The sequence below is a fragment of the Malassezia vespertilionis genome, chromosome 1 (assembly GCF_029542925.1).
Source record: "Malassezia vespertilionis chromosome 1, complete sequence".
In the NCBI taxonomy this organism is placed as follows: domain Eukaryota; kingdom Fungi; phylum Basidiomycota; class Malasseziomycetes; order Malasseziales; family Malasseziaceae; genus Malassezia; species Malassezia vespertilionis.
Genome location: NC_079247.1, coordinates 607,432 through 633,373, shown reverse-complemented (window position 1 = coordinate 633,373; position 25,942 = coordinate 607,432). Strand labels below are relative to the sequence as shown.

Genomic DNA, 25,942 nt, shown 5'->3' with positions numbered 1-25,942 from the left:
CACCATGGCGGACGACACGGAGCTGGGTGCTGGCGGCACAGACGCCGTGCCAGGCGCACAAGTGTGTGCGCCATTGCAGGGTGCGAGTGAAACTGCAGTATGCGCTGCACAGCTGCAGGCGTCTCAGCCGCATGCGCCGCCAGAGAACCATGGACCGGTGCAGCAGCGTCCCTTGCAACACGTCCCAAATGGCCAGCACGCGCCTACGCATGTCCCACCGCCCAGTGGCCATGGCCATATGCCGCACATGCAACCGGATATCCATCCATCACCGCAAGCACCGCGCAAGCCCAAAGCCTCTAGCCACGCTGGCCGCGCAAAAAACGTTGCGCTCAGTGCGCTCACAGGCGGAAGCATTGGCGTTCCCAGTGCCGATGCACCGCCGCCAGGGTTCCTTACGGCCGGTGGCGGGGCGCGCAAGGTGCTTCCTGAGCTTGTGCTCCCTTTTCATCTGCCTACACGACCGAAAATTGCTCCGGCTACCGAGACGGAGCCGCTGGAGCAGAGCATTGTATTCCTCCAAGCGCTGCGGCAAACACGCATGATGCACATGCTGCAAGTTTTACCGCAGTTCAGCCACAAGCAGCGAGGTGGGATGGAATATTTTGACCGAGTTCCGCACGCGCTGCTCCAAGGCATCAATCCACGCAAGCCACACACACTGCTTCCTCTTGGCAGAGCCGACGTGCGTGTTGGCCCTGTGGCATATATGGGCGTCCGCTTTTGGGAAGTACGCACGGTGGAGCCGCAGCATGCGCGCATGGTGCACGGAAGATCGCAGGAGCCGCCGGGGCCGCGCATGGTGCAGTATCCACCGAGTCAGCCCATGACGCGGCCTGCAATGCACACGCCAAGCACGCATTCATACCAGGGGACGCCACTACCTGCCTCGGTGCGTCCTACGGGTGCGACGCCTGCGCAGGGGGCCGCGCCTCTCATGGCGCGCCCGGTACAAGGCACGCCCGCGCCGGAAACACCGAGTTATGCACGCCCGCCGGCACCTACGATCCCTTCAACATCGCGTCCTTCGCCTCCTTTTACGCCGCGCGGGACAGACACGCTTAGTGCGCCGCCTCAGCCTGCACCCATGCCGCGTCCTGTGCCGCGGCCCACACCGCCGCTCGACGCAGGCTTCTTGGCGCGACTGCAGCAGCGTGCAGCGCATGATACATACCTACAGCAGCTCCTGCAAAAAGCACGCACGGGGCAGCTGCCCGACGCTGGCATGGCGCAGCTCAACGCAATTATTGCCACACTCATGGCCGCTCCACAACCGCGCGAGCGCAGACCGCCCGTGGTCATTGTCGAGTTTCCCGAGAACCCCAGCACCAACTTTGTCCTGCCACTGTGGCATGCCGCTGTTGAGCGGCGCCGCGAGCTTGGAATGCGGCGTGGCAACCAACTTCTCCTAAGCTTTTTCTTACCCGCCATCGGCTCGAAAGCAGCTGGGCAAAGCGGGCACGATGAAATGGAGCATGTCGAGGGCGGTTTGCTGCGCGCACGCGAAACGCCAGAGTCGTTGCCGAAGCCACAAGAAGTAAAGACTGAAGCAACACCTGTGCTTGAACAGCCTGCCAAGCGCCCTTCGAAACGCGACCGGCGGCGGGGCGAAAGAGACGCCACAGAGACGCTGCATGACCCCGAGCCGCCTGCACGGAACCACGAGCTTTTCCCTGCGACGTGGTCGATTTGCGGCGAGCTGGGCATTGACGAGCGGCTCTGGGATGCGTTTGGCCGTGTGCCGGGCTGCATAACCACCGAGGGGAGTACACATACATATGCCTCGGACAAGGATCGCGAAGCGCGTGCGACATTGGAGCGCTCTTTTGCACTGCGACATGCGACGATGCCGACACTATACCAGCTACCTACGACAATTCCACGCGATAGCATTCCTGCCGAGCTGGAAGAGCATGTGCGTGATCGATACGCAATGCGCATCTTGGTCAGCAACTCGCGCCCGCAGCCCAAACGAAAGGTGGCGGCGCTCTCCGATGCAGGCGACACAGCGAGGGCCGTGCGTCCATCGGTGCCGACACAGCGGCATGTATTTATCAGTGCGCCGGCACCGGGCGAGCCGCGCCCGAAACGCAAGCGCCACGTCGCGACACATAATCCTGACGGCAGTATTAAGAGCTGCGGCGCTTGTGGGAAAACAAAGACGCCCATGTGGCGCCGCGGTCCGAGAGGACCTTCGCAGCTCTGTAATGCATGCGGTGCAAAGTGGAAGGCGGGACGCCTTTTTGTGCCGGATGTGCCGCCGACGCCGATTTTAAACGATACGCTGCCGGCGCGCCGCATTGCCGTCCCGAGCCCGCTCGGTGTACCTGATGCGCTCCATCACGCAGATCCAGAAAGTGCGCGGCCGGAGTTGCCTTTGGTCACCGGCTCCACGCTTCCACGCGTGCCGCAGGTGCCGCCGATAAAAGGCACGCCGAATGAGCCAGTGCCGCCGCCGTAGTGTAATTACACACCTCCATAAATACAACCCACGCCTGCTCGTGTGCACACTCGGCGCTCCACACGTGCACACAAGCCATGCAAGCTGCAGGCCCTGGCGTTCCTGCCGCCGCACTGCGGTTCATGCGATACGTGGAATCGAGCCCTACTCCATTCCATGCTACTGCTACTAGTGTGTCGATGCTCGACAAGGCGGGTTTTGTCAAGCTCCAGGAATCGTCTTCGTGGGACGATAAACTTCAGCTGGGCGGCAAGTACTACTACCAACGCAACCAATCTTCGGTAGTCGCATTTGCGATCGGCAAAAAGTACCGCTCCGGGAATGGTGTGCACATGGTCGGCGCACACACCGACTCACCTAATCTGCGCATTCGCCCTGTATCGAAACGCACCAAAGAAGGCTACCTGCAGTGCTCGGTCGAGACCTACGGCGGTGGACTTTGGACTACATGGTTTGATCGCGACCTGAGCATTGCAGGCCGTGTGATTGTTGCCCAGGATGCAGCGCAGAGCAGTTTTGTGTCGCGCCTTGTGCACATCAAAAGGCCCCTTCTGCGTGTGCCGACACTTGCAATCCATCTGAACCGCAGCGCGAACGAAGCGTTCAAGTTCAACCAGGAAGACCATCTGCAGCCGATACTGGGCCTTGCTGACACGCTGAACAGTGCAGAGCAGGCGCCCGTGTCGGCCAAGCACCACCCCGTCTTGCTCACGCTTCTGGCCGAGGAGCTCGGCTGTGCTGCCGACCAGATTCATGACTTTGAGCTCAGCTTGTACGACACGGTGCCACCGGCAGCAGGGGGCATACACAACGAATTTATCTTCACGCCCCGCGTGGACAACCAACTGTCGTGCTTTTGTGCGACAGAGGCACTCGTGGACAGCGTCGCGGACGAAGCGTCGATGAACGAGTCGGGCGCCATTCGCGCAATTGCGCTTTTTGATAACGAGGAAGTAGGTTCCGTGTCCAATCAGGGCGCCGAGAGCAATCTGATCTGGAGCATGGTGAACCGACTCGCTGTGCTGCCCGTCCAAGGCACTCTTTCACCGCACGCAAGCCCACAGTCGCTTATCGAGCAGACGTTGGCACGCTCTTTTCTCATCTCGTCCGATACGGCACATGCCGTGCACCCTAACTATGCATCCATTCACGAGGACCACTTGCGTCCAAAAATCAATGCCGGCCCCGTCATCAAGACGAATGCCAAGCAGCGGTACGCATCCACGGCCGTCACGACATTTCTGCTGCGTCGCGTCGCGCAGAAAGCCAATGTGCCTGTGCAAGAGTTTGAGGTACGCAACGACTGTGCATGCGGCAGCACCATCGGCCCGATGCTTTCAAAAATAATGCGCACGGTGGATCTAGGAAACCCGCAGCTGAGTATGCACTCGATCCGCGAAATGTGCGGCACGCAGGACGTGGAGAGTAAAATCCGCTTATTTACCGCGTTCTTTACCTCGTTTGATGCGATCGACGCGATGCTTACAGTAGACTAGTGGGGCATCTAGGTTTTTTTACTAGTTTGGTCGCGTGGGACCAAGCTCTCTGCGCTACGCTCGACACGCTGCATTGCACCGGTCTGCTCCCAGATCTGGATACAAGTCTCCCGAAGGAAAAGGAGTTGCTTGTTCACCTTCTCTACAATCAGGTCCTGCATTTGGAACCACTGTTCTTCGTGTCGCGCGTCTGGAGTATCATGCAGCGGAGTACCGTCGAGGCGCGTATGGACTTGGCAGCTCCACACACTGTTGTCGCGCACAGTGCCGGGCGCAGCTTCGTGCGTGACATTGGCGAGGATATTGTACACAGAGCCAAGCGTTGGGCCCTCTTGAGGCGGAAGATCGGTATAATCGGCCAAATCCAAGCCTATTGTGGGAAAATTGATCACGGTTTGGTTGCGCTCCTCGACAAATCGGTTCTTTGTAAAGCGGCGGAAGTGTAGGATCAGGTAGGGCGGCAAACGCGTCAGTTTGTACCGCCGGATCATCCCGTTCGCTTCCTGTATAGAGATGCCGTCGTATTTGGCCAGCACGTGCGAAATGGGAATCTGAGGGACAATGTTTTGTGCCACTTCGTCCTGGAAAACAGGCGGAGGAGGCAGATCGAGCGTAAGCAAAAAAAACGGGGAGCGGTCGATTTTGATTTCTGAGGTAAGTTTTTGGTGTAGAGAACGTACCTTGGTCGATATTGAATTTGGCATTTCCGTGTTCGTCTTCCTGGCCTCCGCTGCGGCGCCCATCGTGATCAAGCTTATCGACTTGGTCCTCTTCAAGGCCCGTGCGAACAATCACCTTTTGCGACTCAATCCGAAGCTCGCCTTGAAAACACGCGGTGATGATCGACGCGCGTTTCTGAGCGGCTCGGGGGCCGCCGACCAGATCAAAATGCAACAGGTTAAGCAGCCACCCAAGGAAATCAACAGGATCAGCAGCCTCTGTAAGCTTGAATTTTCCATGACTCGCGACTGCGACTTGCTGGAGAAACTCGTGGGGCGATACTTGGCCTTTAAACCCGTGCGGATTCCAAATACGCCGCAACAGCGTGGCAAACCGCTGCACAAGCTCGGTGCTGTGCAGAAGCCGTCCTTCCGCTTCCGACACAGTCGGCATGCGTGCGCTTTTCGCCTCAATCCCACCGCGAAGTCCGCGCGGTGTTGCACCGCGCAAAAAGTAGTTGCGCAGCGGAGGAACGTGTGCCAATGCCTGGATCACCGCATTCATCGCATTGTTCTGGTCGATATTATTCAGGCCAACAAATCCAGGAAGGTACGGATTTGCGTTCAAATCTAGCGTTGGCGGCATGTCTGGTGCATCCAGCTGGGCAATTTGGCGTTCGCTAAACGTCAGGCTTAGCTGGTACTGGATATCGCAAAGAGATGGATCCTCAACGAGATAGTTTTCGGGCAGTACATACACCTGTGCAGTAGCCAAGTTCATAAATACATGGTGCTCCTCGTCGATTGCGTGAAAGTAGGCGTGGGACTGTTTGCCGCGCCCCTGGAAATACTTTCCACACTGGAGGCACGCGTAGACATTCACATTCGACATGGACACGGAACACACTTTTTCAAAATCAAAATCAAGTAAATGGCGGTTGATCTGGTGTAAGTAGAGAGCATACGCACCGTCTCCAGGTACAAGTCGCGCCGCGCAGGTTGTGTTTCGGTATCGGCCGCCTGTGCGACTTGCGCCCAAAATTCAGCATCAAGCGCTTCAGGTGCATCGTCTGCACCGTCTGCAATAGAGGCGCGCACTTTTTCATCGGATGCACCGCTTTCCGTGCGTACACGCTTCGTCGCGCGTGCGTCTTCCTCCATATTCGTCCGTGCGCCTTGCGGCATGGTCGTCACTGCAAGCCATTTGTTTGCCGAGCTGCGAAGTCAAATCTGCACATGGCACGTTATCGGGCACGAGCAGCCAATCGTCGCATAGAAAATGGCTGGCCGTGACAACAAATGGAGACTTGCAAAACGCGGGGAAAAGACATAGCTTACTTTCGCACAGGCATGAGAAAGAAGGCATCGTCCGTTACGGACTACATGCATGAGCCCAGTATGGATGAGTACGACGAGAAACGACCGCTGCGTGATACAATGAGCCCTGAAGAATATGCTCGGCACGAGCGGAGCCTGCGCTGGAAAATTGATATCCAGATTGTCCCCTTGTGCACGCTGCTCTACTTCCTGTCCTTCTTGGACCGCACGAACATCGCACAGGCAAAAATCACGGGCTTGATGCCCTCGAAAGACTATCCGCCACCCGGAAAGCCGGACCACTCGCTGAATTTGCGGCCTGAAACGAACGATTACGAGATCGCATTGACGGTGCTCTACCCTCCCTACATTCTTTTGGAAATCCCTGCAAATTTAATGTTAAAGTATGTCGGTGCTTCGCTATGGCTTCCCTTTTTAATTACTGCTTGGGGCATTGTCTCTACGCTCCAGGGCATTGTGTCATCGCGCACGGGCTTGTACATTAATCGCGCCTTCCTCGGCGCCGCCGAGGCAGGAATTTTGCCAGGTATTGCCGTTTACCTCACATTTTTTTACAAGCCGCGTGAGCTGCAGCTGCGCCAGGCAATCTTTTTTACTGGTGCTTCGCTCAGTGGTGCATTTTCTGGCCTGCTTGCTGCCGCTATTGGCAAGATGGAGGATATGGCAGGGCTTGGCGGCTGGCAATGGATCTTTATCTTGGAGGGTATCTTTACCGTTCTTGTCGGTGTTGTTTGCTTTTTTCTTTTGCCGGACAATGCAGACAAATGCTTCTGGCTCACGCCGATTGAGCGCCAAATCGCCCAGGAACGCCTGCAACATCCAGACATGCGGTATAAGTTGCGGCCAGCGCTCCAAGAAGCTGTGGAAAAAACTGATGCAGGAATGCAGGACGAGGTAGCTGCACCTGTACCTGCGCGATCGACCGCCGTGCGCGATGCGATTCGCACGTTCATTGACCCCGTAGTCTGGACGCTGTGCTTCGCTGGGTTCTGTACAGGCATCAATTTGTACTCGATTGCCTACTTTTCTCCGACCATTGTTCAACAAATCAACAATTACTCGAGTGTGCGTGCCAAGCTCATGTCGTGTCCACCATATGCTGTTTCGTTCGTGTACAGCGTCATTATCGCCTTTGTCTCTGACTATTTCCAGCTTCGATTTATCACAGCGCTCCCGGGCATGCTTCTTACCTTGATTGGATTTGTGGTGATATATGCTTGCACCGAGGGCATGGAGCGGTACGGCGGCCTGATTATCTTATCTGCCGGAGTATTTTCCTTACCGCCCGTCCTCTTTGCGTGGCTCGCGAACAACTCATCGGGACACTACAAGCGCGCCACGGGCCTAGGCCTCTTGATGGTATTTACAAATTGCGGCGGTCTCGCATCCACATGGCTATTTGGCAGCACAGAAGGGCCCAAGTACGTGCGTGGCCTTGCTACAAATGTGGCCCTCGCAGCGCTTGGAACTTTGCTCGTGTTCGTGATTGAAGCGTTTATTTGGATTGAGCGCAAGAAGCGCGACACAGGAAAACGCGACCATTTGGTTACGGATCTGAAGCAAAAGTATCACTGGTCTGGGGACCAAATTCGCGAGTACCTTGGCGATGACCACCCCGAATACTACTTGGAGATGTAAGAGGATAACCTAGTGCAGCGCCTCTTGTATAAACGCATCACGGTCGAGGCTATGCATGGTACGCATAGAAATACATTGGAAATTGCTTTTGTATACACACGCGGCATTTGCAGGCCGAGCAATACGTGCGGGAAAGAAAAACACCATGACGCTCGGCACAACTTGCTCCGGGCAGCATAAATTGAATCTAGACGCACTATGTACGGCCTCTGCAGCAGGGGTCTCGAGTGTTACAGCACTTCATTCTTCAAGCAGCTTCTGCACATTCAAGCCGCCGACCCACGAAGCGTACTTCACCCACTTTGGCTCGACAAACAGTGCCTCTGCCTCGGCAAGCACCGCCTCAGAATTGGCGGCGCGAAGATACCCCTTTACAAACGCTTTGCGGCCCATGCCCTCCAGCACCTCAGTTTCAATGGTAAGGAACTGGTCAGCAGGAACAGGGCGGAAGTAGACCACTTGCAGCTTGGCCGTGACGCCCATATGATGCGGTAAGGCGTAGAATGCAGTGCGCGCAAGTGCCTCGTCAAACATGGTCGCAGTGAGCCCACCATGGACCACTCCTTCGTACCCACATAAATCCCTGCCAACATGCACAATAACAGTTCCGTCGCCCTCACTGCCACCCAGCTTCTCGGCGCCATGCTTCGTCTTGGAAAACACGAGCGGCGGAATGGCAAACATGTCCAAGCCACGCAGACTGCCGGCCGTGAATTGGTGCTGCAGCTGCTCAGGCGATCGGTTAACAAACGGACGGAGTGCAAGGAACTCTGCATCCTCCAGACTCTTGGGGCCCTCTCCACCCAGCTGAACTCCCGATTCGGAGCGCACACGAAGTGCGGATTTGGCCTCGATTGCACGTTCGGAAAGCTCCTTGACAAGCGGCTGGTTGTACAGTTGTTGCTCCAAAGCATCTATTGCCTCCTTCTTTTGTACATCATCCATATGCTTGGCAGACGTAGAGTAAGGCGTGAAGAGAAATGGGATGGTCCGAGGGGGGTGCTTGGCCCCATACAAGTAGGCCAAACCCACGGAAGCGCTTGCTACCGAGAACCACAGCAGCCTCGGACCACGGTGCGACCGTGCAGACGTGCTGTACTCGTACGAACACGAAACACCAGCCAAATTCCCGCACGCAAGCGGGTACGGTCCCGGCACGATCGACCGAGAACTCCGGGCTAGAAGCCGTACAGACATGGTTATGAAGAAGCCGTATGCCGGCCCAACCAGCGTGTTTCGCTGACTAATGAGCCAGGCGCCTCCACGTCATGTCCGGATGCCTTCTTCGCGAGCCACGTAACGCGATGCCAGGCAGGGACGAAGCCGAATCTGGGACGGCCTCCGCTGTTCGCCAAGCTTTGAGTGGTGCAGATCTGGGACACCTGTCTCAAGATGCGCTTCATAGGCGCCGCAACGAGCTCGCCCCGGCGGTATCGGACCCTACCCAGGAAGGGATCGCACTGGCCACAGCAAACAGCGCGACCCCCGGTCTGGTCGCTGTGGATGGGAGCGAGCCAAAGAAACTTGAGAGCAAGTGGTTTATGGATATGCCGAAAGAAGATAAGGAGGCGACACTTTTGCTCATCCTGCTGTGTACGTATGCACTCAGCACTGACCACAGACATGCTACAAGGTATTCCAGTCGGACTTGCTTTTGGCACGATGCCATACTTGCTGAAGCAGCACTTGAGCTACTCGGACATTGGGATTTTTATGCTTTGCACGTATCCCTACTCCCTGAAACTGCTGTGGAGCCCTATTGTAGATACGCTCTGCGCACAAAAATGCCGCATTCCTTGCACAGCATGGACACTTTCGCTAGGGAGAAGAAAGAGCTGGATTGTCCCTGTACAGCTGGCGATTGGTGTCATGCTGTACGTAGTTGCAATGCACGTTGATGCGTACATTCTCGGGCCCCAACCCAACGTCTACCTCGTCACGGGAATTTTCTTTGCGCTAATTACCTTGGCCGCGACGCAGGATATTGCTGTTGACGGTTGGGCACTTACGCTACTTTCGGAAGAGAATGTGGGATATGCAAGCACTGCCCAGACGATTGGAGTCAACATCGGCTACTTTATGAGCTTTACCGTGTTCCTCGCGTTCAACAGCGTCGAGTTCAGCAACAAGTACTTCCGCGCGCTGCCACTGGACTACCCACTCCTGTCGCTCGCAGCCTATTTGAAGCTGTGTAGTGGTCTCTTTCTTCTTTTCACCACCTGGCTCTTGTTTTTTAAAAAGGAGCAGCACCATGCGGAGGCAGCCGAGATGGATGTGGGGCAAGTGTACTCCATCATGTGGCGCATTTGCCAACTTAAACATGTGCGACTTCTTATGGCTACACATCTTATTGCCAAAATTGGGTTCCAGACAAACGAAGCGGTTACAGGCCTCAAACTCGTCGAGCATGGGCTTGGCAAGGAGGATTTAGCGTTTGCCGTGCTGATCGACTTTCCTTTCCAGATCGTGTTTGGGTACATGGCCGCAGCTTGGTCTCGAGGCGACAGAGCTTTGCAGCCTTGGCTGCACGCATTTGTCGGGCGCCTCGTACTCGCACTCGTAAGCATGGCCACCGTGTATGGACTGCCATCATCGCCTTCAACAATCAGCAACTCGTACTTTTTGCTCATTATTGTATCCACCGTGCTGAACAGTTTCGCAGCGACTGTGCAGTTTGTGGGAATTTCGGCATTTCATACCCAGATTGCCGATCCTGTGATTGGCGGCACGTACATGACCCTCCTGAATACGGTGAGCAACCTAGGGGGAACATGGCCGCGCTACTTTGTCCTCAAACTTGTCGATTTTCTGAGCATTTCTGAATGCGAGCCGCCGTCTGCCAGCAAAATCGAGTTTCAACGCGATACGAAATACGCGCAGGGCGGCAACAGCACAAGCCTTTTGGGGCTGGGCGAGTGCGTTTCCGATGCGGGAAAAGCGCGCTGCGATGCCGTGGGCGGTACATGCCATATACTAAGGGATGGGTACTATTGGACAAATATAACTTGCGTCGTAATTGGCGCCGTCACCCTTTTCGCCTTCATTCTTCCCGTCGCACGACGTCTGCAAAAGATTCCCAACGCCGCTTGGCGCGTGAGCCTCCACAAGGAGGCGACATAGCTCCGCAGTCTTTAATCACGTGGAGATAGGATGGATCCCCGCATTCGCCCGCTTCCAGTTTCCACACCACGATGGCGAAGACGTACCAAGTTGCAGTGTTGCCCGGCGACGGGATTGGCCCTGAGGTGGTCGCACAGGCCCAGCGTGTCCTAGAGCTTGTTTCTGAAAAGTCGAACGTCAAGCTCGCCATGCAGTCGTACGATTTTGGCGGCGCCGCAATTGACGCGAGCGGCGAGCCTTTGCCGCAAGAAACACTGAAAGCGTGCAAGGCTGCCGATGCGATTCTCCTTGGTGCGGTCGGCGGCCCGAAGTGGGGCGTTGGCAAGGTGCGCCCCGAGCAGGGCCTCTTGGCGATTCGCAAGGAGCTTGACCTGTACGCCAATATCCGCCCGGCGCTTTTCCCTTCCGATTCGCTCCTGGAGCACTCCCCCCTCCGCGCTGATGTCGCGCGCGGTACGCAGTTCATTGTCATCCGCGAGCTTGTTAAAGGCCTCTACTACGGCGACCGCAAAGAAGCCGACTTGGACACGCCCGGATCCAAAGGCGAGGCGTGCGATATGATGGTTTACGATAGAGCTGATGTGCAGCGTATCACGCGTCTTGCCGCACACCTTGCGCTGAAGTCGAACCCTCCTGCTAAGGTGCATTCTATCGACAAGGCCAACGTGCTTGCCACCAGCCGTCTCTGGCGCCGCGTCGTCCAGGAGACGATCGACAGCGAGTTCAAGGACAAGGGTGTAGAAGTTGACCATCAGCTCGTGGACTCGGCGGCTATGATCATGGTTGCAAACCCACGCAAGCTCAACGGGATTGTGCTTACTGAGAACATGTTTGGCGATATCCTCTCGGACGAATCGTCCGTGATTCCAGGCGCGTTGGGTCTTCTCCCCAGTGCATCGCTCTCCGAGTTGCCGACGGGCGAGCAGCCCGCCAAGGGCTTGTACGAACCTATCCATGGATCCGCGCCGGATATTGCCGGCAAGGGCATTGCGAATCCTGTAGGTACGATTCTCTCTGCTGCCTTGCTGCTCCGTTGGTCGCTGGGGCTTGATAAGGAGGCCACCGCCGTGGAGCAGGCTGTGCGCAAAGTTTTGGACAGTCAGGACATTGGAGGATATGGCCTGCGCACCAGCGATCTTGGCGGCAATGCATCTACGAAGCAAGTTGGTGACAAGGTCCTCGAAATTCTCGCAACGCTCCTCTAGTCTACTCTACATAGCGCTGCACCCTCCACTTGCCGCATGGCCCCTTTTCGGCCGACATAATATACACCGCACGAGCCCAAATGTAACGCTTGCCGCTCGTTGCCCGTGCTTTGATGGTAGAGCTGAAACGAGACGCGGACATGGGCGATACGTCCCGCAGACCCAGCGCTGGGAAATCTATGTACAAACAGGAGCAAATTACTACGAAAAGTCCCAAGAAACATCCGAAATTCACGGCGAAACTCGACTCGGCGGCACAGCCCATGCCCCAGTCCACGCTCCAAAACTTGAAACGCATCGCATCGGACGATAGTATGACAAGCATTCGCCGCACGGATTCTATGCGGAGCTTACGTGCACTTGCGCGTCTCATTGATAACCGATCTGGCTATTATGAGTATGCAAGGAAGAGCGCCGACGAATTGGCACAGATCAAAAACAAACGCGTGCGCGAATATTACGAGAAACAGAATGAAGTGTTGGACGGGTGGCGCGAGGTCGACGAAGTCCTCGAGAGTCAGTTTCCCATGGAAGTCATGCGACGCTTTGCCCCTCCGTCCCAACTCAACAAGGAAGAGTTGCACGATTACTGCACGTTTCGGCTACGGGATCATCCCTCCTCGCGCCATACCCATAATTACGACGATGACGGATATGTTACGGATGAGGAAAGCGATTCCATATGGACGAATTTGTATCCTAAGCATAAGGTGCGCAGACAGCGTCGACTGAGCGAGCGGGCGCTTTCGACGCTTTCCGAGTTCCTCGAAGTTGATCGCGGCGCACAAGCCGGTGCGACAACGCACCCTGGCATGTCTTCGGACAGCTCGCCAGAGCGTAGCTATTACTTTTCGCAGCACATGCGCCACGTTTGCGCGCCCAGCACACTGCACGATCTACAGGAAGAGAACAATGAGAGCACCGACGGCTTCGACGAGGCGCCGCCCCGGGCCACCAACGCGCCAAGGACGGCCAAACGCAAGGGGCGCAATAAGGTGCGCCATGTACTTGCGAACAACCCTGCTGTTGCGGGCTACGGCACTATTTCCCCCGGCATGCCGGACCAGCCGGCATATACGCAAGCACTGGATCGCACGCGTGCAGACATGGTCTGGACGAAAGCAGACAAAGACCGCGATGATTTGTTGCAAAATGTTCCAACGCACCAGCGTAAACTTGACATGGACTCGTTTGTGCGAACATGTATTAGTGTCAACCTGCTGATCAATATCCTGCTTGTCGCTGGCAAGATCGTCGCCGTCTTTTCGTCCAATTCGGTGTCTTTGATCGCGAGTCTGGTCGACAGTGCATTGGATCTCCTGTGCACGGTGGTAATCTTTGTGACTTCGAAAGCAACTGCGTACCGCAGCTGGCATACCTTTTACAAGTACCCCGTCGGCAAGCGCCGGCTGGAGCCGCTGGGTGTGTTAATTTTTAGTGTGCTCATGGTCGTCTCCTTCATCCAGGTGCTCCTGGAATCGATCAACAGGCTCTGGGCCATAATGCAGGGCAGAATTGCGACTGGAAACCAGGAGCTACCTCGGATTGGTATTGTTTTTATGCTGCTCACGATCGTAATTAAGACGGTGATGTGGGTATGGTGCAAGAACAGTAAGAGTTCGAGCGTGCGTGCAATTGCACAAGACTCGGAGAACGACGTGGCATTCAATGCCGTTTCACTAGTGTTCCCAATGCTTGACGACTATCTGGGCACGCATTTACTGGACCCCATCGGTGGTACATTGCTTTCCGTCTATATCATCTCGGAGTGGATCGCTACTATGGCCAGTACGACCTCGAAGCTTACGGGAAAAGTGGCGGGTGCGCCGGATGTGAGTCGCTGTGTTTATATGGTATCGCGTTTTTCCCTTGTGCAGGCGATTGCTGGATTTGAATTGTATCACGCTGGTGATACGATGGTGGCAGAAGTGGATGTTGTGCTTCCGCTGAGCTTCAAGTTGAAGGAAGCGCATGATTTAGGGGAGATTATCACGTACTGCTTCGAGTCCTTGTCTGGGATCGAGCGTGCCTACATCCATCTGGACTATAACCCAGCGGGCCAATCCGGCCATATCGGCCAGCGTGGATGAGTACATAAATAGCGTAGAATGCAATTGGTCGAGGTGACGTCTCGGGCGGGACAGCCGTATGTGGAGTAGCAAGCCCGTGCACGCCAGTGTTTTCAGCCTCGACCATGGCTGGCAGTGTAGCTAGGCTAGCGGTGCGTTCCTACATGCCGCTCGTTTGGCGTGCACCCATGCCTTTGTATGCACATGTTCGCCATACCTTGCCTACACCAAGCATTGCACGATACACCACCGAGACCGCGCAGCCCGAAAAGCCCAAAACGAAACCCCCACGCGGCACGATTACAATCAAAGGCGGCATCCTTTTCCTCGCCCTGTCATCTCTGGCAATTGCATTGACTGTCTACGGTGTATGGGAGTATATGGCTGCATTCCGCATTTGGCCCAAAGAGCTACGCGGCCCGCTGCGTGCAGCCATCAAGGCGCGCAATCGCGGCAAGCTGCAACGCAGTGCCAAGCACTTCCGTGAGGCCCTCGATATTGCACGCAAAATCGATCCCGATCGACTTGGTGCAGACCCCGTATTGAAGACGTCTGGTATCGCAATTGCCCTAGCCGCTGTCCTGGAAGAGTCGGGGCAATGGCAAAAGGCAACGCTCATCTACATTGACGCGCTCGACGAAGTTTTGCAGCGTGGTAACTTTGTGCAGCAGACGCCACGGGAGCGCACGCCGCAGGAGCGCATGCGCAGCGTTGCGCTTGCCCAAAAAATTGGCGACCTTGCGCAAGGACCGGGTGGAGAAACTTCGCCGCGCTTTGATGGTGCGAGCGTCACAAAGCTCGAGCACCCGGCCGAGGGTTACTTGGTATGGAGTGTAGAAGAGCTCCTGCGCCTACTACAGATCCAGCAGCACCACACGAATGAAAAAGGCCCGCTTTTCCTTTCTGAGCTGCAACTTCCTGGCTGGATAAACACGACGGACATCGGCGCGAGCGTCGAGGCGCTCGGGGCATTTTATGCTGGTCACGACATGGCCGAGTATGCCGTGCCTCTTTATCTTCAAGCACTCTCTATCCTGCTCCCTGTCAAGGAGCAAAAGCCCGCTGGAAACGAGCGCGCTACGCCAACTGTTGCAGACCGTTGCCGCGCTGCGATCCTGATGAACAATATCAGCCAGGTGCTCGCGCAGGGTAAAGTTCCTGCGCTTCCCAAGGATGCACCGGAGCCGAAAATGCCACCGCTCGAGCAAGCCATTGCGTGGGCAACTAAAGGCATGGACCTTGTCACCATCACCTCGCACCGCGCGGGCTTTTTGCAGGAGCTGCCAGAGGACGAGCGCAACTGGCTTCTCCACTTTAGCGGCTTTGACCCTGCCAAGATCGAGCCTCCTGCCGGAGAAGTGCATGTGCTAAACGAGGAGCGTTTGGTACAGGTCAAGCACCAGTGCCTAGGCGCGCAGTTTGTCCTGCTCTACAACCTTGGCATGTTCAACCAGATGCGCGGCGAGAAAGATATTGCTCGTGGCCTTTTCCAGCACGCAATGCATTATGCTGACGTGCTGCGTCTTCGCGAGGCGCGCTTGCAATGTGCAAAGTCACTTGCACGCTTGGACCGCGCGTCGTAGATTATAGATATACACTACTTGTGTCGGGCGTCTTTCTGCCCATGCCGCTCCCATATCTTGCTGGGCCAGCCGTAAAAGCGGCGGCCCGCAACCTGTGTTTGCGTCTTGACGCTGCTGCGTGGCCGTTGCGTCGCGTCGAGCTCCACCGGTGCCGGCACATGCAGCCCAAACTCTTCCCGCATTTCGGCAAGTGGCTGCGCCCAGCGCTGCTCCCATGCAACAGTGATCAGTGGCACACGCACATTCTTGCCAAGACGCCAAGCCCACGGCGCAAGCAGTCGAAGCTGCGCAGCAGCGTGCGACGCGTCCTTTTTGGTCAAGTCGTCGTTCAGCACACGCACGCTGCCGCCCACAACTGAAAGTGCGGCAACAGGGAGATGCATATGCGCCATTTCAAAGTACTTTACCACGGTCTCGCCAAGCGTAGAGGTGGGCATTCCGAGCAGGACATGGTAGAAATCGTGGGTCTCGCGATATCGCTGGATTGCGTACCGCGACTCGATCGTGGGCATAAACCGCGCATCGCACCGTCCGTCTGGTCCAATATGATTTGCATGCAGCCAGCGTACCCATTCCTTGCCAAATGTCCCATCATCCAAGCGCCACAGTGCGTCGAGATCAATGGTGCTTGAGTTGATTGAAGGTCTGGTGATCATCAAACACCGTCCCTCATGTGTAGACTGCATTTGCCCAATAAGCCGATCAATTGCAGAAAATGAAGAAACTTGGGTAAGCACCGTGAGCAAATCTCCGCGGCTGGGGCGAGCGAGCAAGCCCAACGAGCTGCCGAGGCCAAGGAAAGCGCGCTCCAAAAACGACGTCTTGATGCCGTACCCTGGTTTTTCATGCTCTGTATACGCATGTGATTCATTAGCAGCTATTCTTGCAAGCGCGCTGGTAGAGAAAGCACGGCGTGCCAATGTGAGACGCCATGCCGGCGCGGCAAGTCTTAGCGATGCCATCATGGACGCGGTAGAACGTGTAAATGTGGAGGTGGCCCATGACATAAGCGGAACGCACACCGGCCGCAGGTATCTTTTTTTCTGCATGGCGCCCAGACCGTGTGCGCTGTGCGAAGAGGCACGCGCGGTGCTACGACGCCCTAAGACCGGGCATATGGTGTGCAGAGACTGCTTTTTTAATGTATTTGAAATGGAAGTGCACAATACCATCATTAGCGCCAAGCTTTTTAAACGCGGCGATCGCGTGGCAATTGGGGCTAGCGGCGGCAAAGACTCGACAGTGTTGGCACATGTCATGAAAACACTGAATGAGCGATACGACTATGGTCTGCAACTCTTCTTGCTTAGTATCGACGAGGGCATTACAGGCTACCGCGATGACAGTCTTGAGACGGTTAAACGCAACCAGGAACAGTACGGACTGCCGCTGACAATTCTTGGGTATAAGGAGCTGTACGGTTGGTCGATGGACGATATTGTTGCGTCTGTTGGCAGGAAGAACAATTGTACATTTTGCGGCGTCTTTAGGCGCCAGGCGCTTGACCGCGGCGCGGCGTCGCTCGGAGTGGACCATATTGTCACCGGACACAATGCAGACGACATCGCGGAAACGATTTTGATGAATGTACTTCGCGGCGACATTGCGCGACTCGAGCGCTGCACGGAAATTGTGACCAAAGGGCCTGAAGGAGACGAGACCGAGCAGCAAGGGTGCGGCGCAGGCGGATCGTCGTTTGGCGGAAGCGGCATCAAGCGAAGCAAGCCGTTCAAGTACGCGTACGAAAAAGAGATTGTGATGTACGCCTATTTCAAGCAGCTCGACTACTTTAGCACAGAGTGTATTTACTCGCCCAATGCGTACCGAGGGTATGCACGCACCTTTCTAAAAGATTTAGAAGCGATTCGGCCTACGAGCATCATTGATATCATTCACTCGGGCGAGAATTTGCATGTGGGTGGCGAGGTGAAGCGCGCCGTGCAGCGGACGTGTGCACGGTGCGGCTACATCTCTTCCAATGAACTGTGCAAGGCGTGCGTTTTGCTTGAGGGGCTCAACCGCGGCAAGCCTGCGCTCGGAATCCGCTCCGACAAGTCGCGTGCCGTGCGAGACGCAAGGACGGACAATACTGATATTGGCCGCACCATTCCGCGCTGGCAGGGCATTTCCGTGCCTGGAAAAGAGTAGTATATGTAATTGTAAATAGCGCAACGCGCCTTTTGGCTACTAGCTGCGGCGAACGGCCGCGTACGTGTACAACTGCCTTGGCAGTACTTTATCGCTTAAAAATCGTAACACAGTCCTCATCCTCCAGCACATGGTCGCCGCCAACCCGCTGACCACGCGGGTGCTTGGCCGAAGTACCCCACACCATGGCGTACTTAAATTGCTTATAAATTTCGCGGTGGATTGCGTTGCAAAAGTCTTCCACTGTGCATTTGCCACGGCGCAACACAACCGGGGCCGAGTAGTCCGGCACTGCATTGCGCGGCTTTGTGTAAACACGCACCAAGTTCAGCTCTTCCCACATCTTATCGGTAAGTTCGTCGACATTGAGCCATTGGCCCGAAGAAATCGGCACCGAGTTTGGGATTTTGTACAACAAGTCGAGTTCCTCGATCGAGATGCTGTCAATTTTGTTCAGCACGTAGATGCAAGGAATGTAGATGCGATTTCCCTCTACAACATCAATAAGCTCCTCGACTGTGATATCTTCGCGAAATGCAATGTCCGCATTCGAGATGCGGTATTCAGACATCACCGCTCGGATCTCGTCGTGGTCGAGCTTGGTAAGTGGTACGGTGTTGGTAATGGAGAGACCACCCTTATCCTTCTTCTTCACAAGCACATTGGGCGGTTTCTTGTTCAAGCGGATCCCAAAGCCCTCCAATTCAGCCTCAATGATCTTTTTGTCGCGCAACGGCTTGCCGACGTCCAGCACAATAAATATAAGATTGCAAGTGCGAGCAACGGCAATGACTTGGCGACCACGACCTTTGCCGTCTTTTGCACCTTCAATAATACCAGGCAAGTCAAGAATTTGGATTTTTGCGCCGTGCACGGTCATGGTGCCCGGCACGGTCGTGAGCGTGGTAAATTCGTACGCCGCGACCTCCGAGGTTGTGCCTGTAAGACCAGACATAAGCGTACTTTTTCCAACAGATGGAAATCCAACAAAACCGACACTTGCAATACCCGTGCGCGAGACATCGAACCCAATGCCTGCGCCGCCGCCGCCGCCCGCGCCTCCAGAAATCAACTCGCGTTTCAGCTTCGCAAGCTTCGCACGCAATTGGCCCAAGTGGTACGCAGTATTTTTGTTCTTCTGCGTACGGCCCATCTCATCTTCAATCTCCTTGATTTTCTGTACGGTCGTCTATAGTCAGTCACCGCCAGCGCCACGCACCATGTTCGCAAACGATGCACTCGCAGGTGGAGCGACAAGAAAACTAAAAAGAATTAGCTCGGCCGAGTTAATAACGGTTGCAAGTTCAGGGCTTGGCGCCTGCCTATAGCAACTAAAACGCACTTTATGGCACTTCCTGGACTCGCGCGTCCCATAAACGCAGCACTACAGTCGCACGCGAAGCTGCTCGTGCTAGGTATATGTTTGTCGGTCCACTCGTTGATCTCAACCGTGCGAGCAACGCCGATTACTGCTTGGGCGGTGGCTCCCGTGTCTCCCATTGCAGCGGCATTGCTTAACTATGCAAGTGAGCTACCTCCTACGCCGGATGACCCCATTCCCGCTGAAGCCAAAATACGCTTCGAGCAAATCCTGAGCATGATTATGATCGCTGGGCTTGTACTCCTCGGTGGTGTGTTTGCGGGCCTCACGCTCGGCCTCATGGGTCTCGACATGGTAAACTTGCAGGTGCTCATGACATCTGGGACAGAGCAAGAGCGCAAGTATGCATCCAAGGTTAGTCGTCTTTTGGAGCGTGGGAGACACTGGGTTCTAGTCGTGCTACTTCTTGGCAACGTTATTGTGAATGAAACACTGCCCATCTTCTTGTCCGAATTTGGCTCGGGCCTCACGGCCGTCATCATCTCAACGGTGCTTATTGTTATTTTTGGTGAAGTCGTGCCGCAGTCCATCTGTGCTCGATATGGTCTTGCCATTGGTGCGATGTGTGCGCCGCTCGTGCACTGCCTCATGATCCTTATGGCGCCGATTGCATGGCCCACCGCCAAGCTTTTGGACTACTGCTTGGGTGAGGAACACGGCACGACCTACCGCAAAGCGGAGCTTAAAACATTTGTTTCTTTGCACCAGCAGATTGGTACCGAGCACCTCAACGACGATGAAGTCACCATCATTCGCGCTGTGCTGGACTTGAACGACAAATGCTTGAAGGATGTCATGACCCCGATTGCCGACGTACACACCCTTTCTGCCGACTATGTCCTGGATGAGCCTGCTGTGAATATGCTGGTAGAGTCTGGCTACTCGCGTTTTCCCGTGCACGAGCCTGGAAAGCCAGACGCCATCATCGGCATGCTCCTGGTGAAGCGGTTGATTCAATACGATCCAGAAGATGCATGGCCCGTGTCTCGATTCACCCTCACGCCACTCCCGGAAGCATCGCAGGAACTGAACTTGCTTGACACGATTAACTATATGCAAGTCGGGCGCTCGCACATGATCCTCGTGTCCAAGCATCCTGGCGAATCGCTCGGTGCGCTTGGTGTGGTCACACTAGAAGACATTATTGAGGAAATGATTGGCGAAGAGATTGTGGACGAAACTGACGTGTTTGTCGACGTACACAACAAGATCAAGGTCGTGCGCCAAAAGCCTGCTGGACTGCGCCAGGAGCAATGGCAGCCGCTGATCCGTGGCGTCATCGAGCGTCGCCGCAAGTATGGCGGCCCTAACCAAACGCCGTTGCATAGCAGCTACGGCACCATCTCACGGTCCAAGCCAGAGAACAACAAGCAGTCCAAGTACGGTGTCGTACCCGCTACAAAGGCCGCGGATAAAGTCGCTGTCAAGCAGGTTAACAAACCGCACGAAAGAAATCAGGGCGCCAGCTCGATCAAACTGTCACAGAGCCAAGTTCTGGACATGGCCAGTTCGCTGACATCTTTGCAGGCATACAGTGATTGCTCAGATATGACCGACACCGACAGGGCACGCAATCAGCAATTCGAGTCAGAAGCGGATTACCAACAGCGAGGCCCCTACATTGTGGAAATGGGCATTGGCCAGAACGATTCACCCCGCATAATTGCGCCGTCGGATCTGAATCCACGCCAGGGCGCGTCTCCGGAACGCCAGTAAGGTAACATGTGAAATAAATGGGATCGTTACATAGAGTATCTGTAACGTCTATCCCCCGTGCAGTGTGCTGATAAATACAACGTGGTCCTTGTCCTGGAGCACATAATCCATCTCGCCCTCAAGCTCCCAGTCGCTGTCGTTGATCAGAACGAGGATGCCAGGTCGCCTGGAGGGTCAGCGCAAACATCCACGTACACATTGTCCCCTTCCACAAACAGTTCTTCGCGCTCCGTGATGAGATTTTGCTTTATATAGTCGACCAGTGCGCGAACGTCGGGCCGCTTTGTGCCGCCCTTGCCCTCGTTCCAAGGCAAAGTAAGCTCATGTGTCTTGGCATGAGGGGGCGCAAGAAGCAGCTCTGTGCCTCCACTATACGTAAGCTCGCTGCTGACCGTACCTACCCAAATTCGACCGTAACGTGTAGCTGCTTCATCGCGCCAGCAATATGCAACTTGCGACATAACGAGCAAAAAAATGCACGCATTTACTTCCAAAATAATGAAGGCACTGATTGGCCTATTCCAGTTTTAAAGGGATAGACAGAGCTATATGTGGAGAATAGTCCAAGCACTGGACGAATGATGTGCTGCATACATGCAAGTCTTCTGCATTGTTGGTCATGTGTCTACGGCGACACTAAAAATTACTGCGGCAGGCTCATCAGGTACAATTCCCACCACAATCGTGCTGCAGTTTGTTGCGACACTACCAGAACAACATTAATTCAGTTAGCATGAAGGTTTTTCCTTTTTTGCTCGCTATGTCCGGGGCCTTTGCGACTATGGCCATGGCGGCGGAACCTATGTGCAAGCCCAGCGGCGGCGGTGGTTCGAGCAGCGAAAACCGAGATACCTCGACATCCACCGTAATTTCCTCCATGATCCTCGCCATTATTATGGCGGCGATTTTTTTCCCCTTGTTCCTCATGTTCCGTCCGCGCTTTAGGAACATCTACCGGCCCCGTACCTACCTTTCTAAGCCCCCGTCGCGCAACGTGACGCCGCTTTCGGACGGCCTTGTCTCCTGGATCCCCCAGTACTTTAGGATTCCTGACTCGGAAATTCTGCGTGCCAATGGCCTAGATGCTTACATGTTTTTGAGCTATTTGAACATGATGCTTTGGATTTTCGTGCCGATCGCGATTTTTACTTGGATTGTACTTCTCCCACTGTACGCCGCGCGCAACTTTGGCGATCCAAACAATCCAGACAAGCCTGGCTCTGACCCCAGCATGGGTTTCAACATGTTTACGTTCGGTAAGATTATTGCGACGGACCCCCAGAACCAGAAGCGTGCCGCAGGTGCATTAATTGTGCATTACATTTGCACCGCATGGATTCTGTTGAACTTGCACTGGCGTATGAAGCACTTTATACAGCTTCGCCAAGAGTTTCTCATTTCGCGCTCACACCGCAACCTGCCCATGGCCCGCACTTTGCTTGTCACCGGCGTGCCGAACGAGTACTTGAGCGAGACCAAGCTCACGCAGATTTACAACCAGCTTCCCGGTGGTGTCCAGAAGGTGTGGATCAACCGTGATTTGAAGGAGCTTCCCAAGCTCGTTGAGGAGCGTGACAAGACCTCCCTCAAGCTCGAGGGTGCAGTTGCCAAGGTGGTCAAGACTGCGGCCAAGCTGCAGCGCAAAGGCAAGATTGACACGCCCAACATGGACCCAAACAGCGTGCCGAGCCTGGAATCTGCACTGCAATTTTTGCCCGAGAAGAAGCGTCCCCACCACCGCCTGGGCAAGATCCCTTGCTGTGGCGAAAAGGTTGACACTATCACTTACTGCCGTTCTGAACTCCAGCGCATGAACCAGGAAATTACTGGCCTGCGCCAGCAGGCTGTGAACGACTACGAGACGTTCCCACCGCAGAGCAGTGCTTTCCTCATGTTCAACACCCAGCTGTCTGCTCACCTTGCGGCCAACTCGATTGCCTGCCATGAACCCTACCGCATGGCGAACCGCTACGTGGAAATGAACCCTGAAGATGTGATCTGGTCGAACCTTAACTTGAACCCCTATGAGCAAAAGATCCGCTCACTCTTGTCTTGGGTTGCCACTTGGGCTACGGTTATCTTTTGGTGTATTCCTGTGGCTATCGTTTCTGCGCTGGCACAATACGATAAGCTCGTGTCTATTCCATTCATGACCTGGGTCTCGTGCATTCCCTCTGTTCCCACCGGTATCATCAAGACTGTTTTGCCCACTGCTGCTTTGGCCATCCTTAATTCGCTTCTGCCTCCGTGGCTGCGCTACCTTTCGAGGCTGGGCGGTATCCCAACCAAGAACAGGGTGGAGCTTAGCACCATGACGCGCTTCTTCATCTTCCAGGTCATTCAGAACTTCCTCTTCTTGACCATCGTCCAAGGTATTGTTCAGAACGAGCAAAAGTTTATCAATTCGATCAGCGACCCGTCTGCATTTGTCACGCAAATCTCCAACGCTATCCCACCAGCATCGACCTTCTTCCTGCAGATGATCATGCTCTACGGTCTCGGTGCTGCGCCTGGTATGCTCCTAATGATTGCGCCTTTGATCGTGTACTACATCAAGATCTATTTGCTTGGCTCTACGCCCCGTAAGGTGTGGCACTTGAAGAACGATATGGGCGCACCGGCCTGGGCTACCCTGTTTGGTGGTTTCATGCTTTTCGTCGTTATTGGTCTTGGTTACATGATTCTGCAGCCCATTGTGAGTGGCTTTGCCGCCTTCTCAACGCTTTTGCTTTATTTCGCATACCGCTATCTTTTCTTGTACGTGTTCGACTGCAAGCCGCAAAACGAAACGGGTGGTCTTTTCTTTGTCAAGGCTATCAGCTTCACCTTTATTGGTCTCTACGTGAGTACCGTTGTGGTCGCGCTCATGTACTTCTTCAACTCCGGCTCTAATACGGCGTTTGTCGCGTTTGGTGTGCTGACAATCTTGCTTTTGGTGATCCAGATTGCACACCATTACTTCCTGATGAACTCCTACGGTCCTTTGCTCTACGGAGTCCCACTTGACCTAGTGCTTGCTTCGCAGAATGCGGACAAGGCCGAGTTTGGAAGCGATCCCCAGCACATGCAGCCTCAGCAGACCATGCTTCAGCAGCAACTGCCGGAGAAGGACGCGTACTACATGAACAGCCAAGGCGAGATGGTTTGTGCACCGCAAGCACAGGGCCATGTGGTGCAGATGGAAGAGCCAAAGCAGCTGGGCAACAAGACGGAGAACCAAGAGATGCACGATGCTTTCCTCAACCCTGCGCAAATCTCCAAGCAAGTGGTGCAGTGGTACCCCAACGACAACTTGGGCATTGGCCGTGCCGAGGCCGCTGCAGACTACAAAGCTGGCTACAAAGCAACTGTCAACCACGCGTACGTCACCGAGAAGGGCAAGATTGATGAGGACGCCGAGTATCTCCCCGGTACTGGTAGTGCTTAGCCTCTCCATCTATAGCCATGCTTTCCTGAATACATTTGATGCGAAATCTGCACCCTTTCGGCTTCTTTGTGTCGTTGCTTTTGCAGAAACTTTCTTTTATTAACCCATTTATGTAATCGTAATCTCGTCATAGCTGAATTTATTTCCTAGCCAAGGCACGGACCGCCATTGCTCCTCCAAACGGAGACGTGGGCGGAACAATTATGACCGACCCTGGGCCGCACGAAGAGGATCCTCTCTCGGGTATATCGGAGCGCATCTGCGACCATATGAATAAGGATCATTACGATGCAGTTGCACAATTGGCCATGTACTTTTTCAAGTTGCCAGAACTGCCGAGATGGATGTGCATGCAGTCGATACGAAGTACAGCTATGGTAATCAGCTATTCCATGTCTGAGGCACACGATGAGGCGGAATCAGTGCCGATTTCAGAGACAATTCCTATCGATCCCCCTATCACGACGATAATGGAAGCCAGGAAACGGCTTGTGGCAATGAATAAGATGAGCGAAGAAGAGAACGCCAAGCGGCTCCGTCAGCGTCTCCCAAATGCATTCATCGACGTGCACAACATGGACCGTATCTTATCGCACCTCACAGCGCTCTTCATGCACCCTGTATCTATTGGTTTGCTAGCAGTAACGGTCATGTTCCTAATCAAGCCGCTTCCAGAAGAGCCGTCCAGATCGTGGATTGCCTGGCCTTTGCGCTGCCTGCATACATTCTACCAAAGCCATTGTCTTTTTTTTGCGTTTCTTGCGCTTCTATGTGGTTTTGTTGTATCTTGTCGCATTGTGCGCAAGCTGGATATGGCATGGCAAAATGCAGCGCCGGTCCCACCCCTTGGCAGCATTCCAGCCTGGATTCAGCAAAGTTTGACCACGGGGCCTCTGCCCAAACTAGACAGTACATCATGGCCAAACGAGACTGTGGTCATCACTGGTGGAGCACGGGGTCTTGGCGCTGCGCTTGCAAAATCACTCGCGGAGAAAGGCGCATCTGTGATTGTGTACGACCTTGCAAAAATGACGGTGAAACACCCCAATATCTTCTGGTATCTTTGCGACGTATCCAATGTAAACGACGTATTTGCTAAAAGTGCTGAGGTTGTTGCGCAGCACGGTGCGCCAACGATGCTCATTAATAATGCGGGCGTACGCCATGGAAGTCCGCTCTTGGACGAATCCGTCGCAGAAATTAGCCGCATTCTCAACACCAATACCATGAGTCATTTTTGGACGCTTAAAGCGCTACTTCCCTTCTTTATTGAAAAGAAACGCGGGCATATTGTTTCTACGTCTTCCATGATGGGACACGTCGGCGTTGCGCAGATGATCGACTACGTGGCTTCGAAACACGCTCTCGTTGGCCTCCATGCGTCGCTCCGCTCCGAGTTGGATACCGTTTACAAAACTCCGTTTGTACGCACGACGCTGGTATGCCCTGGACACCTACAAGAAACGAGCATGTTTGCCGGCATACAATACAATGTGTTTGCGCGATTCTTTGCGCCTACGGTGAGCGTACAGCGCGTCGTCGACCAGATCGTGCACAGTTTGGAACACCAGCAAAGTAGCGTGATTTCTATGCCATGGTACGTCCCATGGGCGCCATTGTTGCGCACGTTCCCCCAGTTTGTACAGGACGGAATTCACAATGTACGCAATACACATGAAAACTAACACCACAGCTCTTAGG

The 25,942-nt window shown here is 54.8% G+C and overlaps 16 protein-coding genes across 16 annotated transcripts; 11 read left to right on the top strand and 5 right to left on the bottom strand.

Annotated features, from left to right (window-relative positions):
* Positions 1 to 4: 4 nt before the first annotated feature.
* MVES1_000360 (uncharacterized protein) lies at positions 5 to 2,461 on the top strand (the record flags this gene model as incomplete). The annotated part of the gene is made up of 1 exon (XM_056205221.1): positions 5 to 2,461. One exon carries the CDS (start codon positions 5 to 7, stop codon positions 2,459 to 2,461), a length of 2,457 nt encoding a protein of 818 aa, XP_056061196.1.
* Positions 2,462 to 2,538: 77 nt separating this feature from the next.
* MVES1_000359 (uncharacterized protein) lies at positions 2,539 to 3,957 on the top strand (the record flags this gene model as incomplete). Its single annotated transcript, XM_056205220.1, has 1 exon — positions 2,539 to 3,957. The coding sequence occupies one exon, from the start codon at positions 2,539 to 2,541 to the stop codon at positions 3,955 to 3,957; it is 1,419 nt and encodes a 472-aa protein (XP_056061195.1).
* Positions 3,958 to 3,965: 8 nt separating this feature from the next.
* ubp10 (Ubiquitin carboxyl-terminal hydrolase 10) lies at positions 3,966 to 5,801 on the bottom strand (the record flags this gene model as incomplete). The annotated part of the gene is made up of 3 exons (XM_056205219.1): positions 3,966 to 4,606; positions 4,638 to 5,559; positions 5,586 to 5,801. 3 exons carry the CDS (start codon positions 5,799 to 5,801, stop codon positions 3,966 to 3,968), a joined length of 1,779 nt encoding a protein of 592 aa, XP_056061194.1.
* Positions 5,802 to 5,966: 165 nt separating this feature from the next.
* On the top strand, positions 5,967 to 7,592 carry MVES1_000357 (uncharacterized protein; the record flags this gene model as incomplete). Its single annotated transcript, XM_056205218.1, has 1 exon — positions 5,967 to 7,592. One exon carries the CDS (start codon positions 5,967 to 5,969, stop codon positions 7,590 to 7,592), a length of 1,626 nt encoding a protein of 541 aa, XP_056061193.1.
* A 240-nt stretch (positions 7,593 to 7,832) lies between these two features.
* On the bottom strand, positions 7,833 to 8,537 carry MVES1_000356 (uncharacterized protein; the record flags this gene model as incomplete). The annotated part of the gene is made up of 1 exon (XM_056205217.1): positions 7,833 to 8,537. One exon carries the CDS (start codon positions 8,535 to 8,537, stop codon positions 7,833 to 7,835), a length of 705 nt encoding a protein of 234 aa, XP_056061192.1.
* Positions 8,538 to 8,860: 323 nt separating this feature from the next.
* MVES1_000355 (uncharacterized protein) lies at positions 8,861 to 10,712 on the top strand (the record flags this gene model as incomplete). Its single annotated transcript, XM_056205216.1, has 2 exons — positions 8,861 to 9,185; positions 9,214 to 10,712. The coding sequence occupies 2 exons, from the start codon at positions 8,861 to 8,863 to the stop codon at positions 10,710 to 10,712; spliced, it is 1,824 nt and encodes a 607-aa protein (XP_056061191.1).
* Positions 10,713 to 10,783: 71 nt separating this feature from the next.
* LEU2 (3-isopropylmalate dehydrogenase) lies at positions 10,784 to 11,917 on the top strand (the record flags this gene model as incomplete). The annotated part of the gene is made up of 1 exon (XM_056205215.1): positions 10,784 to 11,917. One exon carries the CDS (start codon positions 10,784 to 10,786, stop codon positions 11,915 to 11,917), a length of 1,134 nt encoding a protein of 377 aa, XP_056061190.1.
* A 113-nt stretch (positions 11,918 to 12,030) lies between these two features.
* MVES1_000353 (uncharacterized protein) lies at positions 12,031 to 14,007 on the top strand (the record flags this gene model as incomplete). Its single annotated transcript, XM_056205214.1, has 1 exon — positions 12,031 to 14,007. The coding sequence occupies one exon, from the start codon at positions 12,031 to 12,033 to the stop codon at positions 14,005 to 14,007; it is 1,977 nt and encodes a 658-aa protein (XP_056061189.1).
* Positions 14,008 to 14,111: 104 nt separating this feature from the next.
* On the top strand, positions 14,112 to 15,569 carry MVES1_000352 (uncharacterized protein; the record flags this gene model as incomplete). The annotated part of the gene is made up of 1 exon (XM_056205213.1): positions 14,112 to 15,569. The coding sequence occupies one exon, from the start codon at positions 14,112 to 14,114 to the stop codon at positions 15,567 to 15,569; it is 1,458 nt and encodes a 485-aa protein (XP_056061188.1).
* A 14-nt stretch (positions 15,570 to 15,583) lies between these two features.
* Positions 15,584 to 16,534, bottom strand: COQ4 (Ubiquinone biosynthesis protein; the record flags this gene model as incomplete). Its single annotated transcript, XM_056205212.1, has 1 exon — positions 15,584 to 16,534. One exon carries the CDS (start codon positions 16,532 to 16,534, stop codon positions 15,584 to 15,586), a length of 951 nt encoding a protein of 316 aa, XP_056061187.1.
* An 82-nt stretch (positions 16,535 to 16,616) lies between these two features.
* On the top strand, positions 16,617 to 17,717 carry CTU1 (cytosolic thiouridylase subunit Ctu1; the record flags this gene model as incomplete). Its single annotated transcript, XM_056205211.1, has 1 exon — positions 16,617 to 17,717. The coding sequence occupies one exon, from the start codon at positions 16,617 to 16,619 to the stop codon at positions 17,715 to 17,717; it is 1,101 nt and encodes a 366-aa protein (XP_056061186.1).
* Positions 17,718 to 17,805: 88 nt separating this feature from the next.
* On the bottom strand, positions 17,806 to 18,939 carry RBG1 (GTP-binding protein rbg1; the record flags this gene model as incomplete). The annotated part of the gene is made up of 2 exons (XM_056205210.1): positions 17,806 to 18,906; positions 18,937 to 18,939. The coding sequence occupies 2 exons, from the start codon at positions 18,937 to 18,939 to the stop codon at positions 17,806 to 17,808; spliced, it is 1,104 nt and encodes a 367-aa protein (XP_056061185.1).
* Positions 18,940 to 19,062: 123 nt separating this feature from the next.
* Positions 19,063 to 20,814, top strand: MAM3 (cell agglutination protein Mam3; the record flags this gene model as incomplete). Its single annotated transcript, XM_056205209.1, has 1 exon — positions 19,063 to 20,814. The coding sequence occupies one exon, from the start codon at positions 19,063 to 19,065 to the stop codon at positions 20,812 to 20,814; it is 1,752 nt and encodes a 583-aa protein (XP_056061184.1).
* A 48-nt stretch (positions 20,815 to 20,862) lies between these two features.
* On the bottom strand, positions 20,863 to 21,275 carry URM1 (Ubiquitin- modifier 1; the record flags this gene model as incomplete). The annotated part of the gene is made up of 2 exons (XM_056205208.1): positions 20,863 to 20,947; positions 21,010 to 21,275. The coding sequence occupies 2 exons, from the start codon at positions 21,273 to 21,275 to the stop codon at positions 20,863 to 20,865; spliced, it is 351 nt and encodes a 116-aa protein (XP_056061183.1).
* Positions 21,276 to 21,595: 320 nt separating this feature from the next.
* Positions 21,596 to 24,241, top strand: MVES1_000346 (uncharacterized protein; the record flags this gene model as incomplete). The annotated part of the gene is made up of 1 exon (XM_056205207.1): positions 21,596 to 24,241. One exon carries the CDS (start codon positions 21,596 to 21,598, stop codon positions 24,239 to 24,241), a length of 2,646 nt encoding a protein of 881 aa, XP_056061182.1.
* Positions 24,242 to 24,444: 203 nt separating this feature from the next.
* Positions 24,445 to 25,926, top strand: MVES1_000345 (uncharacterized protein; the record flags this gene model as incomplete). Its single annotated transcript, XM_056205206.1, has 1 exon — positions 24,445 to 25,926. The coding sequence occupies one exon, from the start codon at positions 24,445 to 24,447 to the stop codon at positions 25,924 to 25,926; it is 1,482 nt and encodes a 493-aa protein (XP_056061181.1).
* Between the last annotated feature and the right edge of the window lie 16 nt (positions 25,927 to 25,942).